This window comes from Patiria miniata, unplaced genomic scaffold (genome assembly GCF_015706575.1).
Source record: "Patiria miniata isolate m_02_andy unplaced genomic scaffold, ASM1570657v1 HiC_scaffold_5, whole genome shotgun sequence".
Classification (NCBI taxonomy): Eukaryota; Metazoa; Echinodermata; class Asteroidea; order Valvatida; family Asterinidae; genus Patiria; species Patiria miniata.
In genome coordinates this window covers 31155412-31169060 of record NW_024037072.1, presented here as the reverse complement: position 1 = coordinate 31169060, position 13649 = coordinate 31155412, and the positions used below count along the sequence as shown (strand labels likewise).

Below are 13649 nucleotides of genomic sequence, written 5' to 3'. Positions count from 1 at the left end.
TCACAGCCGACTTTCTGAAATCCGTTTGCGAAAAAAGCAATCCATGCAACTGGACAACAGGAAGCTAGAATTTAGAAAAGCCAATCAGCAAGTACTTGCGGGGGGGGGGGGGGGGGGGGGGGGTCGGGGGCGACCAGGCGTATCCCGATCCACTTCCTCACCTCAACAGAGCGCCTCCACGCGGCGAGCTGAAGTGAAGGTTACACAGACGAGACCAGTAATGAACTGCCAGAGACCCTGGTAACACCCGCGATAAACACCCCCACTTCCAAAAATCAGGAAAAATACTCGCAACTCTCCAAGGTATTTGAGACGCACATCAAACTAAAGTTTATTTCATCATCTTTCCGAGATTCTAGTCAATATTTAATTGTTGGGGGTAATCTGATGACTTTTGGGAGAAATTTCCATCCAAACATGATCACCCCTAAAAGCAGTCCTGAAGCCCATCGCCATTTTGAAAAAATGATGCCCACATTCCACTGCGAAATAGAGCAATTTAAGGACCCAATTTCATCCCTATTTCACAGAAATACAAGCTCGCAGTCCTGTTCACGGCTTCCATCCTTCTTTTTTGTTTACAAATCATGAAGTTCATGGCCCGCAAAATGCTTTAATAGCAGAGAAATTGAGGTCATGCAAAACGTGATTTGGCAGGCATAGACAATTTGGGCCTTGTTTACTGCTCCCAGCTTAAGATAACCCCTTCATGTGGAGCCAAGGGGGCGGTTCCCTGGCCAGTGCTGCAGCAGCAAAGCACCCTTTTATCACATGTATTATTTTATCTGTCCTCAACACAGCAGACAATGCCTACCTTTGGACTCGAGTCGGGCCGACTGATCCGGTGCATTTGTCCAATCATAAGCTCAGGCCCGTTCTTGCGTATTTGCATTTCATACAGTGTTTGCAGTTTGGAATACCAAGATAATCCAGTGAGAGCAATTATGTTTTTAATGAATTCCATTTCCCGATTCTGCTTGTGCCAGTAAAATTATTGTCGGTGCTTGGATTAAAAGAAGTAGACAAACAATTTGTCTAGGATGTTGAGGTGGAACAATGGGGGGGGGGGGGGGGGGGGGGTTAGGGTGGAGAGATGTTGACAAAGTAAACCCAAAAAACTCGACTTTTTGATATTGTTCGAATTATATCAGTTTGGTTGGTCGTTGATATATTTTTGTTGAGGGGGGGGGTACTGAGAAATAACCCTTTTTTGTACGACCATGTCTACGATTAAGCTCAAAACAAACCACACGAGGATTTGTATAAAATGAAATAACTGCATTTTGCATTGACTTGTGACTGCATTAATATCAGTAAGCATCATTTAACAGTGCATGTAGTAACTTTTGAGTTCTTCGCAACGGTGCACAATAGGTGCTTCCGAATTCCCTTGAGAAGGTTAACTCTCGCCAAAGAATTGGGGGAAAACCTGACTTCTGGTTCTTGGCAACTCTTTACAAAAGATTTGAAATATTCTGAAGGATTGTACAACTAAAGACAATAGTTATTGTCTTGCCGATGTATACATTATGTTACTGTAATTCAGAAATTTACAAACACCAATTGTGCACCGGTTGTATAACATTCGAATAACTGACGAGTCCACTGCAAGCCATATTAGTTAATTAGTGCAACCCACTAATTTTCAGTAACGATACAAAAATAAATCACTTTATTGCACATTTGGTTCTTCATCATTGATTGTCCTTATCTCATTCTTCTAGAAATTACAAAAAATTAATAATCACAATTTAAACAAAAAACAAATATCTTTGGTTCTGATCTTGAATTTTTTTTTGTTGTAAAAGCAATACATAGAATCATTTATTTGATTTAATAACTGAGCTCCAATACTTACCTCGGGAAGACAGGCTCTACAAGGGGGAAAAAATTAAAAAATCATGGAATACCACAAGACGATGATATCCCGTCATGCAAAGGCTGAATAGACAGGAAAAAGATGGAGGTTGATCTGTCTGTTACTATGGTTACACCATGCAGAATGATCGCCAAAGTAACTACGTAAGCTCTGGATGTGGTGGAGTGTTTTGTCGTTTTTTTCATGTTAGGTATGAAGTATGTTAATCCAAAAAACAGAAGAAAGCAGAAAGTACAAAAATCAACATAATGATTTTGGTCATTGCGATATGTCTGTGCTCCATTGTCCAATGAAACAAAAATGCTACGAACATCAATTTGGGGGTAAAATAAATGAACAAAACCATTGTCCCAAACTCCCAGAATGCAATGTTGCAGTTGTTTCTGTGTCAGAAAGAATGTGCACATGCTTCGCAAACGATGTTGTAGTGGAAGCTATGTTAAATACACCCACAATGATGTTGGTTTGGTAGTAGTTTATATTGCAAGTGGTTTCAGATCAAACATTTCTCATGGTGAAAATGCCGAGCCAGTTTTACAAAGAAACTAATCACTCATTAAAATCATGTGATTTGTACAAAATAAATCCATGGGAAATTTTGGGATCAAAAAAATGGAAATATTTTGCATTTTTTCTTCAGTTTGTGGGGCACGATTTGACTTGGAAGGATAAGAATGGCTTTGCTGATAAAATGTTGATCTGAACGCCCTGCAAACATTTTTATGCCAGAAAGGAGTTTTGAAACTATTATGAATAACTACGCCATATGAATTTCAGCCCAACAGTGACAGTTGGATTATTTCACTACTTCTTGGGAAGAACTACAAGCGCGTGAATACCATGTCTGGTGAGGATGTACTCTCCATAGTTGTTATGGCAACCAAATGAGACACACACAAAAAGGAGTGGAAAAGTCATGGTCCATCATTTTGTCGTGGCTAACCAAAAATGTCAAACCTGCTAAGAATTGTCTTACGAGTTAACAGTAAACTTAAAATAGAAACTCATCATTTAAATAAAACAAGTAAACTACTCTGAATGTGTCATTGCTTTGCACGTGTGTGTTGTTTTGAATAATAAATGACCGATTACTATATCTTCATCAGATTTAAGTTTCAACAACTTTCGAAGCAAAAATGCATTTCAAATAGGCAAGAATAAGTTCCGTCATCTTGACTGATTCTGTGTGATAAAGAAATCCCTACAAAATATAAATCTTAATTGAAGAAAAAAAATATGAAGCTCTTTGAACATAATAAAGTTGTACTGTTTGTGACACAAATGGTTGTGTTTAGTTTTAATCTCGTGATGGCTTTGGTGATGTTGTTGCTCAGTCTCATGCATGTTTGAAACAAAATCGGATGGTCGATCGAGTGTAATACACTGATCCGGTGGAACAATGGTAGAAGTGCATAGTAGTCTGGTCATGTTAGCAGTGCACCTTGGGAAGTTGGCGTGCGCCATCAGTAGCCTGTAGAACATAACGGTGTGAAATGAGCACGCTGCAAACATGTTGAAACATCCTTTGCTGAAGGGGAGGAGTCAGGTGAAGGAAAGGGGTGGAGGGCGGAACACATGCAGGTAAAAAATGGAGTTCATCCGTATACCAACTTACACATGTACCAGGGGTCAGTAACACGAGCCGAAGTGGACGTGGTGTTAATTGCAGAATTGGATGGATGAGGGGGTGGGAGAGTTTTAAGCAGCATGTCAGACACTTAGCACAGCACCAGGACTGCCAATAGACGAAGTCCCTAACCCTAACTGTTGATTGGATAATCCATGATGAACAAAACAAACTGTTCGTAACAAGTAACGTTCCGTAGTTAAAGGAGGCATACAGTCAGTTCTAGTGGTCCTTAATTTTATGGCTCAAAGAGCTCAGTCAATACTTGAAAAGGTCTGTTGGCCTATCTCCTTATAGAGACTCAAAATATTCATTGCAAGAGACCAAAAGTAACTTTGTTCACGATTAAGCACTTCAACTTGGGAGTAATCATTCTGTACATCGCGTATATCTTGGTCTGAATGCACGTCTTTGTTCACTGTGCAGTAAAATGCCGTCCAAAATTTTGAAACTGCCATTTTTTAGGGGGGTTTCTGTTTCAGTAATACGTCTTGTGCAACAAGACTGGAACGAGCGATGATTTTTTTCTCTCTGGGGAAAACTGACATGACATGATGAATGACTTTTGTAAGTGCACCCCGGAATACCTCGTACTGGAATCCATTTGTGCTTATGTTCCATTCCATTTGCTCTATGGCATGTGACCTTCTTGTGACCTTTATACATTTGTATTTGCAATCATTTCGTTCAGCTTATGACCCGTTTTTCACCGAAAGATATTTGGGTGTTTATCTATTTTCAGGACTGAAATTACTTGCTGAATTACTAGGTGTGGGTGTATATAAACAGGTTTGAATCTCAAATGAAATAGAGGTTTTTGGCAGTTTTGGCAGTAAATTAAATCCTTTCACCGAGGTGTCCAACACAATCTCACACAGACCATGGAGGAACAGACACACTCAGCACATGAACGGCAGTAACGTTTGACCCCTCTGTAAGCAACAGCCATCTTGGATAATTGATGTGTACATGTTGCCACTCGGAAAGGGTGAAACCATCCACCCCCCTCAAAAAGGCCGGGTGCCTTCGATTCAAACCATCTGTTTTATGATTACAGTGGCATGGAGTCTGGATACGGTTCCTGGATACATTGCCAAGATGGCTGCCATGTGCAAACAAAAATGCAAAGATGGTGAATTTGATGAAAACTGAACACCAACAGCTTTGAGGGGTGTGCAGTAGTTTTAGGAGTTCAGTGACGTTTTCCAGGTCAGCAAATCTCAATCCTCTTGTATTAATGTGCAATGGGATTTGTTATAAAACCAAAATAACATCGAAAGCCATGACAACACTAGACGTGGAACAGACAAGGGGGGAATAAACTCATAAACAAGAAAGTGTTGATGTTTTTTGTGTCTAGGAAAATGATGGGTAAGGTTAAAGGAGCATTTGTGTTTAGCGGTCAATCAACAAAATGCAAAAGCATGATGAATGAATAAGGAAGTCTTCTGATGTGTGTGGTCCCACTGAAACCAAACCATGTTTTTTGCTACTTTATCTGATACTTTTCATGGCCTTTAGTCTCCTTTTTGACCTTTTAAAAGCCTACAATCTATATTAGTATTTATATGAGATTGTTCATGTGTCAGACAAAGTGTTGGTTATAATGGTAGTGACTCCTATCATCATCACCCCAGCCATTGTGAAGACTCCTCCACTCTCATTGGTTAGCATGGATCTCTGTTCACATCAGTAATGCTTGAGGCTGACCAATGGGACAGCATGTTAGATAAATCACTGAAGATCATTATACTATAGCCCACATAATCTTGCCCTGTCCATTCAGCAACACAAGATATATCTCCAATGATGCTACGCAGCATTCTATAACTGAAAACGTCCCCGATCAAAGGTTTTCTGTGACCAACAAATACATAAAATACTGGTTTTGAAAAATGCACTTGTAGTTTGGTTTTGGTTTTTTAAAATGGCGTATGGACTAATGAACTGTGCAAATTAATACTCGGCAAGAGGTGTGTGTGAAAAGACCTGTTGCTGACGATGTCATGCTGCCTGTACATGCACACTGCCGTTTCAATGCATGTTGGTCTCATAGTTAATTCACAAATTTTACAAACTTGTGTTTGAAAGGCAGAGATATTTTTTAGACGTACATGTACAAACAAAGAAATTAAGATTTTCACTCCAATAGTGAAAGTGCTTGTATATTTTACTGCCCTGTGGGTCCCGAATGAGCCAGGCATGACATCATCAGCACTGTTAACTGAGCATGGAGGGGGATTCTGTTTCTATAGTAACACTGGGATGCTTCCATTGGCCAGCAGGGGTAGGGAGTGACAAGTTGTGTGCCTCTGACAGCCAAGGCTTGGTGGGAAAGACGGGACAATGCTGGTGTGAAAAAAAAAATAAACAACTGAAATGCAAGAAAAAATATCGTCGGGTAAAAAAAAAAAATAGGATAGGAAGGACAACTTTGTGGACATTAATAGCTCATAAACCATCACCTCATTATGAAAATGTTCGAAAGTGAACGGACCTCCTGCTAATGCTTGTGGGGAGAAAAGTTAGACTTTCAGCTTGGACGCTTCAATGTTACAGTGAGATCGGAATTTAAGAATACTGTCACTTTAAAAACGACAGAAAATTATCAAAATAAATTCATACACGCAAAAAAACAAATAAAACCTGTAGAAGTGTCAACATGCAATGGGGTACTAGCAGAGGAAAGACCATGACACAAGACACGTGGAAATGATGTACCAGGGATAAGAGCAACGTGTTGATTTTTTTTTTATGCAATATGGTTTAAAGAACATCATGATGATGAAACATGGCATCAAAGTGTAATACAGTGCACGGAGAAAAACGACAGAACAACAAAAAAAACCACAGCAGTAAAAAATAGCTTGTCAGCAGTACATCCTGGTAGTCATAAAGCTTGCCTGCATTGTCCCACAAACACTGAGTAGGCCTTGTTGCCTGTCTTTTGCGTGTATTAGTCCTGATTAACAAAACATCCTCAGAGAACTGCATGCTCTGTTCGCAAAATTAGAGTTTCAAATTGGCGACAGCGTTTTGCAGTTTGGAACTAATGGTCAAGTACTCTTCGTCTGAGGGGCCAAGTCAGAGGTATATTTGAAGTCAGAGGTATATTTGAACTCAGCAGTTAGGACAATGCAGGGCAAGCCTCTACTAACAAATGGGGACGTCTCAACTGATTGAGAAATCACCAGGAAAAAATGCTAGTATTAAGTGCTGGAGAAATTCTGAATGGTGTCACAGCTCCAAGTGAACAAAAATAACCAAAAAAATTATGAAAGGACATAAAGCTGACGATAATTAGAGCAGTTAAACTAGATGATATGGGAAAACATAACACGAAAGGTGGGTGTGGAGAGTTATTTTCATGGAAGATGTTCAATTGTCTTTAAAAAATTATCTGGTTGGGTGAAATCTTCCCATCAATCAAACAATAGCACCCTTGATAAAATATTGGTCGCAACTGTCCCATTCAAGTTAGTTTTTTTTCATTCATATAATTCAAATCAGTGTTCTAGAAAATCAATATTTGTTCCAAGTGATTTAACAAAATATAAAGAAGTTTAAAAGAAGAATTTCCATTCAAAATTACTGTATACATATAAATTACTATGATTTATGAAAGTAATGATTTTTTTTTTTTTTTTTTAGTCGTACATCCAAATACTTTTTTTTGTTATAAAGTTAATTACAATCTAACTTTACATTGGAAGGCAACCGTACAATTTTTAACCAAAAAAAGAAAACAGTCCACATAATTATGCTATCATAAACAATACATACGTTGAACACTCGTTATATATAAGAAATAACAATAAATGTCATCCTTCAAATTTATATATTTATATATATATTTTGGTTGACCAAATAGCCTTTTCGTACTGTCAATTTATTTTTTAGTTTTTTTCAATCACTGCATTAACAAGAATTGTTTACGTTGTCTGTTGGTCTCTCGTCCTTTGAATTGAGGCATGCATGGCAGTGACGGTGTTATGGGCAAACACGAGATATAGTCAGAGTGAAGTCAGAAAAAAAATGAAGATGTTTCAACTGAACAAAATTAAGGAATGGCTGATCTCTCATGTCTGCACGATCACAATACAGTGAAGAATCGTATGAGTTATAAAATGTGTGCCGTGTTTTAACATCTGTGTTGATGGTTGACGACAACAACAAAGAGTCTCATTTTTCTTTGGTCACTTGGGGACACTCCAGTTCGAAAAACAGAAGTGGAGTTTGAAAACCGTTTTTAGGAGCACAAACATTGGTGATTAATAAATGAGAGAAAAACAAACACCAATTGAGTATGGGTGGCCAGGGCAGGCATGAATTTTAAAACTTCACTGAAGGGTGCATGTTTGTTATCAGACCCCCCGTCACATTTTGACTTGGTGAGAATTCGGCAAATGGATGGGGGAAAGTGAGAACACAAGAGTATAAAAAACAACAAACTTGTGGCAGAACGGTTGGCAAGCACAGAGTAAATGAACTGTTGTTAATGCAGTGACCGGATGCAGCAGCCATTTTGATTTTTGTTTGTCTTCAAACGGAGGGAAAGGTGGTGAATTCGGTTTATGTGCTACCTCGTTACTAGAAAATGATGCAGGTCAAAGGTCAGCATGAGTGCATATTTACTACTTGCAACAAAAAGAAGGGGAAAAAATGCCATAAAATGGAACTTTGAGGTTCTTCACTTTGTACAACACTTACGGTACAACCATCACACTAATACAAGTTTTGCTTCATGTTCACAAAGTTATACAAGGTGATTTTGATACTGGTTTTTGAAACTGTCTATTGGACAGTGGATTTACAAGTAGTTCTAAGCTACTTCAAGAGTAGCATTTTTCAAAATCAGTATTTGTGTTACCAGCTGGCCAAAAACAATGAAATGGTTGTTTGTTAGAACATACCAGTTAAATTCCAGTGGCTTGAAAAAAAATTGTGTTCTGTTTCTTCAAGTGAAAACAAGTCACAGGGTAAAATCTTCCAGAAAATGTGTTGGATGAGGTTATTAGGTTTAGTGTTTCCCAAACGCCCATGCATTCGTCTGACCTGCATGTACATGTACAGTGTAACATGAATAATGGATTTGAATTCAACTAACAAAATCTGACAACTAAAAAGAAAAAAACCAGGGAAACGCACAGCACAACTGTCTTCAGAAAGTTCTAGGATACTTTTCTCCCTCCCGACATTCACCAAATGATTTGATTACATTCTCAATTTCTGATCGTGAGAGTCACCCGCACAAAATGGATTAATGCCTCCATTTGTCAATTAGGCAGTGCATGATGAAAACTTGTGCCAGATTTCCCACTGGAATCATTGGAATATGTACACGGAGTTACATGGTGAAATGCTTACATTAAAACAAAACATGAGAATAAAAGAAATGCCACCATCTGGTGAACATCTGTGTAGTGATGGATTGATTTCCAAGAAAACTGTTTAAGGTACACTTTTTTTTTTTTTTACTTGGAGAAGCATGCAATAAGCTACTAGCTAAAGACTACAAATGACAAAATAAAAAAAAAATAACATATGAATTATGATTCAAGAGAATTGCGACAAAGCTGATTTTGTGGAGAGGTCTTCCTACGGTACGAGACAAATTTAGGAGGGAAAACCGTCTGATATCTGAAGATAAACGAATCATTTTGTCTCAGACTCGTGTCTGCCAGTACGCACACAACACAGAGGCTAGCTGGTTGCTATACAATGCTCGTTTGCAATTCAACACTGAGTGATGTTTCATCTGACCAATCGCTGGATGGGATGGAGTCATGTGACCTCATGCAAAAAAGGTGTCTTTGATTTGTTTGGTGACGTTTTGAATGTTCTGGTGACTGGACTGAGATGTGGTTGGTAAGGTTTGTGGCCATCATGCAAAGGTGTGGCAACTAAAACTAATGTGTTGAAAAAAAAATTGAAAACAACCAGCCATCCTCCTTGATGTGTCGTACTTTGACATAAATATACAAGTTGATTGTCATTGGTAAGAAATTACTTGAAATCACTACACAATTTTTGTTTAATGATTTTGCACCATTTTATGAAAAAAAAAGTAACAGGATATAAATATGTACATCTTTATAAATCACAAACAACTCACGTCAGCACCGATAAGGAAATTAAAATGTACGGTGGTTTTTTTTGCAACGTCAATTTAAAAACAAATCTTGAAAAATAGCCTTAAAGATATCAAGCTGCCATAGTACTTTGCAAAGGGGAACCAGTTGCCATGGTAACATGGAGTTTAAAATGGTTACAACAGACCTGTCAGCTTTGAAACAACACCCTTAACGAGGTGAGGTTATACATGTCAATCATCCAATGAACAGAAGTGAGTGGAATTATTTAATGTACCTCACGGTCAAAACACAACAAAAGCCCACAAGGTCATTGTGTAAGAATTGATGACATTAAAAAAAAAAGAACAACCAATAAAGCGTAAAAATATGTTTGGTAAAAGGGTTAGTAGTGGTAAGACTGCTCTTGGGGCAATTGCAGATGAAAAGAGAGGCATGGATGGTACAAACTCAAAAAATAAAAGGAAAATATGGATGGTTGTTATGTGGGATATAAAGCGCTGCTGCTGGATATTACAAAAAATAAGGAGAGAAAAATCCTGTCATTGCTACCCGGCACCAATGTTGAAGGAGACAAAACAAAGTGGATGGACTCCAGTCACAGAAGGAAAATGACCGGTTTTCATCTTTGGTGGTATATCTAAGGCAACGGTGAGGCTGGTTATTGAAAGCGTGCAGAATATTGCACAATCATCACTCTTAATCAAGGCTTCATGTGTAATTCTCCTCATCTGTTCACTCCATTCATATTTTTGTTCCCACTCAAAATTGAAGAGTAATAAATATTGGTCAGATTTCACATTTTTTTTTTTAAATATATATATATTTTGGCAAATTAAAAACGGACTGAGATGTTTTTTTCTGTAATTTCTTTTTTACAGACTTTTTTTTTCTTTTCAATTTGTTTTTTTTTTCTACGACTCACTTTGCATAAGGAAAACAAAAACGAAGAAAGAAGGAACAAAAATTTTGCATAAATCACTGACAATTATTCGTTCAATCATTCGGTAAGGAGTTGATGTGAAAAATCACAAAAATACATGTAATAGGATTTCTCCTGGTAATTTATTTTATACACTTACTTTGGTGGGATTAAAAGGCTCCAATCATTATCCTCAATTCTTCTTCAGCACCACGTTGACAAACCGGCAACACTTACAGCTTATAGTGCTTCGCTTAGTGTCACAACAGCCGAGCAGGATCGCAATAAATGTCATCGAACTGATCTGAATAATTCATCTTTGAATTTTCTGTTTGTACAACTTCAGATTAAATTTTTTTTTGTTTTCTTCAAGCGAGTAAGTTCATGATTTCTTCTTTTAACGACTTTGACATTTCCAACCAACCACTAATCAAGGTGTTGATTTTGTTTATCCGCTCGTTTCCAGGCAAAATTACGCGGAGAGAGTAAAGAGTGCCACTTCCAGCTGTTTATGATTTGTTCATGGTCCAGCATCCAATTCTGATTTGCGGACTGAAAGCACACGTAAATTATTACCCCTTGAACAAAAACAGATTGATCCTGCTGATGCGCATGTCCAAAGGGACCCCCTGGAATTGATTTCACAAGGCACGGTGACATTTGTCTTTTTTTTCTTCAAGTAATGCTTCACTATCAAGGTGGAGAAGCGAAAGTAAATTCGGTTCTATGTGGTCCCCTTTAGTGCCCGGTTTTGTTCTTCTTGCGCCACTTTACTCGTGATGAAATAGTGGGCAAGCTGGGCTTGGTTTGGGGCTCCCGTGATGGTGACTTTACGGTTGCGTGTGCCGGGGATGTACTCCCCTTTCTTTGAGATTTGAATCTTGGCCCCTGAGGTGGTCTGAAACTCCACCAGCGTCTGGCCCCGCTTACCCAGAATAGCACCGATCAGGTTCTCGGGAACCTCCACCTCCAGAACAGTGTCCCTGGCAGGATCTTTGGTCCCCGGGGTCATGGGGGGTTCCTGCGCCAGCGCGAAGGAGCCAAGGCCACCACCAAGGCCACCACCGATGTTGGTAAGGCTGCCCATGGGAGCTGCCATCCCCATACTAGGCACTGAGGACTCCTGCAAAGGATGGCTAGGGACGGTAAAGGTTGGGGAGCCATTTAGGATGGGGCTTTCCCCTGCAGCTGAACAGGACAGACTTAATGGGGAGGGTAGAGTTGTTTTGGAATTGCCAGCGACTGCTGCGACCTGATATGCACCTAGTAAACCAGAGGGGAAGACCTGGGTGGGCTGTAAGTGGGCTGGGCTGCCCCCATATATGGCGTTAGGTGCTGCAATACCCGACATCGGCAGGCCTTGTATGGTGTAATTATAACTAGCTAAGGTATTTAGGGCATTAATGGCTGCTGCATCACCTGAACTATAGGATAAAGTCGTTGGTATCCGAGCGTAAGACTGGGGTGTGATTGACATACCAGGAGCACCTAGGGCAGTGGCTGGGAGCCCTGCAAGCCCAGCTGGGGTGACGGGGATCTGCGCTGCCTTGACCATGCTGGAAGGCATGACTGCTGCCACGGCGCCGTCGGCAAACGGCGAACCTGTGGGATTGGCGTTGGCCACTGGGAAGGTGGCAGTGGCATAACTCAGGTTGTTGCAGCTGCCGCTCTGCGGGTCCTCCTGCACTTTGTCGATGATGAAAGACAGGGCTTTTTTGTTGGGCTCCCCCTCCCCAGTGATGGTGATGACCCGTTCTGTCAGGGTGATGCCGTCTGATTTCTGGGAGATTTGGACCCTAGAGGCACTCTGTTCCATGATATGTTTAATCATGGCTCCAGCCTTACCTATGATCAGGCCTGCTGTACTGTTTGGCACGACTACCTTTACCTATCACAAACGAAAGAACAAAACAAGATGAGAGTAAGTTTCCATTAGATGAGATTTTTGCGTTGGGGAGATGTGAAATTTAATATCAGTTTTTTGCCCTTCACCAAAGTACTTCATAACTATGGTATGGTAAATGCTGCCGAAGAACTTGCTCCATAAAATGCAAAAACTTGCTCAGAGGGAACTCAAACCCATGACCTCCAGCTTACTAGTGCAGATGTCTTGACCGCTTGAACACTGAACCTGCCCAGGTTGACTGGCTGGTTCAAATATGATATTGTGGCTACAAAATACGAGGAGGTTATGATGGATTTGCTTTTGGTATTTTACATTTTAATATCGGCTTTTGGCCCTCTCTGACATCTACACTTATAAATTGGAGGTTATGGGTTCAAGTCCTACCTGAGTAACCTTGTAAAACATTCTCAGGCTTCATACAGCACTGAACACTCGGCATTCCTTAAAATGGATGAAGGGCAAAATGTAATAATATTACAAATGATGAATGTTCTCAACCATCCAGATAGTTGAACATTACACTGAAACCATTTGCCACCAGAAGATCAGTCGGCCTGAAGAAGCGTCCGGGATAGGACGTGAAACCATCGCAAGTTTAAATAGTAAGTCCAGTTGACTAGATGATATTATTTCAGTGTAATATTAAAAATGCTTTACTTGATTTCAAATTTCACAACATGCCGCTATTGTTAATGATCACACCTCTAAATTAATCAATATGTGCTCCGTTGTTATTACCAAAACACCTGCTTTTCTACTTCAGAATAAAAGCAAGTGTCCGCACATCAGTGACTGAAGGTGCTGGGCTTGGCAACATTAATCCATAACTTAAGCTTGACTTTTGAGGAATTTAAGGCTGCAGTTTTCTACAATATTTTGTTCTCTTGTGAAATATATCCGTTCTGCGCATACAGTACAACAACACATCTTTGCAGTAAAAGGCGAATACAGCACATATTTCATTATCAAAACAGAATATTAGTAACAGATTTCAAAGAGTAAAATGCAATGGAAATTGTAACCATTTATGGCTGTCTTGCACGGAATTTCGATTCGGTTTCACTAATAAAATAAAACTTTGTAGTTTTCCCGGGTTTGCCTCCTGATAGATCATGATAAAGCAATGAGAGTATTGGGTAGGTTTGGGCAAGACGGAAGTAACACATTTTTTAAGTAGTCTTTTTTATAAAATTGGTTAGAAAACTGGACTTCTTATTGCCAAA

The 13649-nt window shown here is 39.5% G+C and overlaps 1 protein-coding gene across 1 annotated transcript in view; it reads right to left on the bottom strand.

Moving 5' to 3' along the window:
* Positions 1 to 1789: 1789 nt before the first annotated feature.
* Positions 1790 to 13649, bottom strand: part of LOC119741861 (RNA-binding protein Nova-1-like) — a 62907-nt gene continuing 51047 nt past the window's right edge. The window contains exon 4 of the mRNA XM_038217782.1: positions 1790 to 12408. Coding sequence (XP_038073710.1) covers positions 11245 to 12408 — 1164 coding nt within the window. The 3' untranslated portion in view covers positions 1790 to 11244. The remainder of the gene's footprint in view (positions 12409 to 13649) is intronic.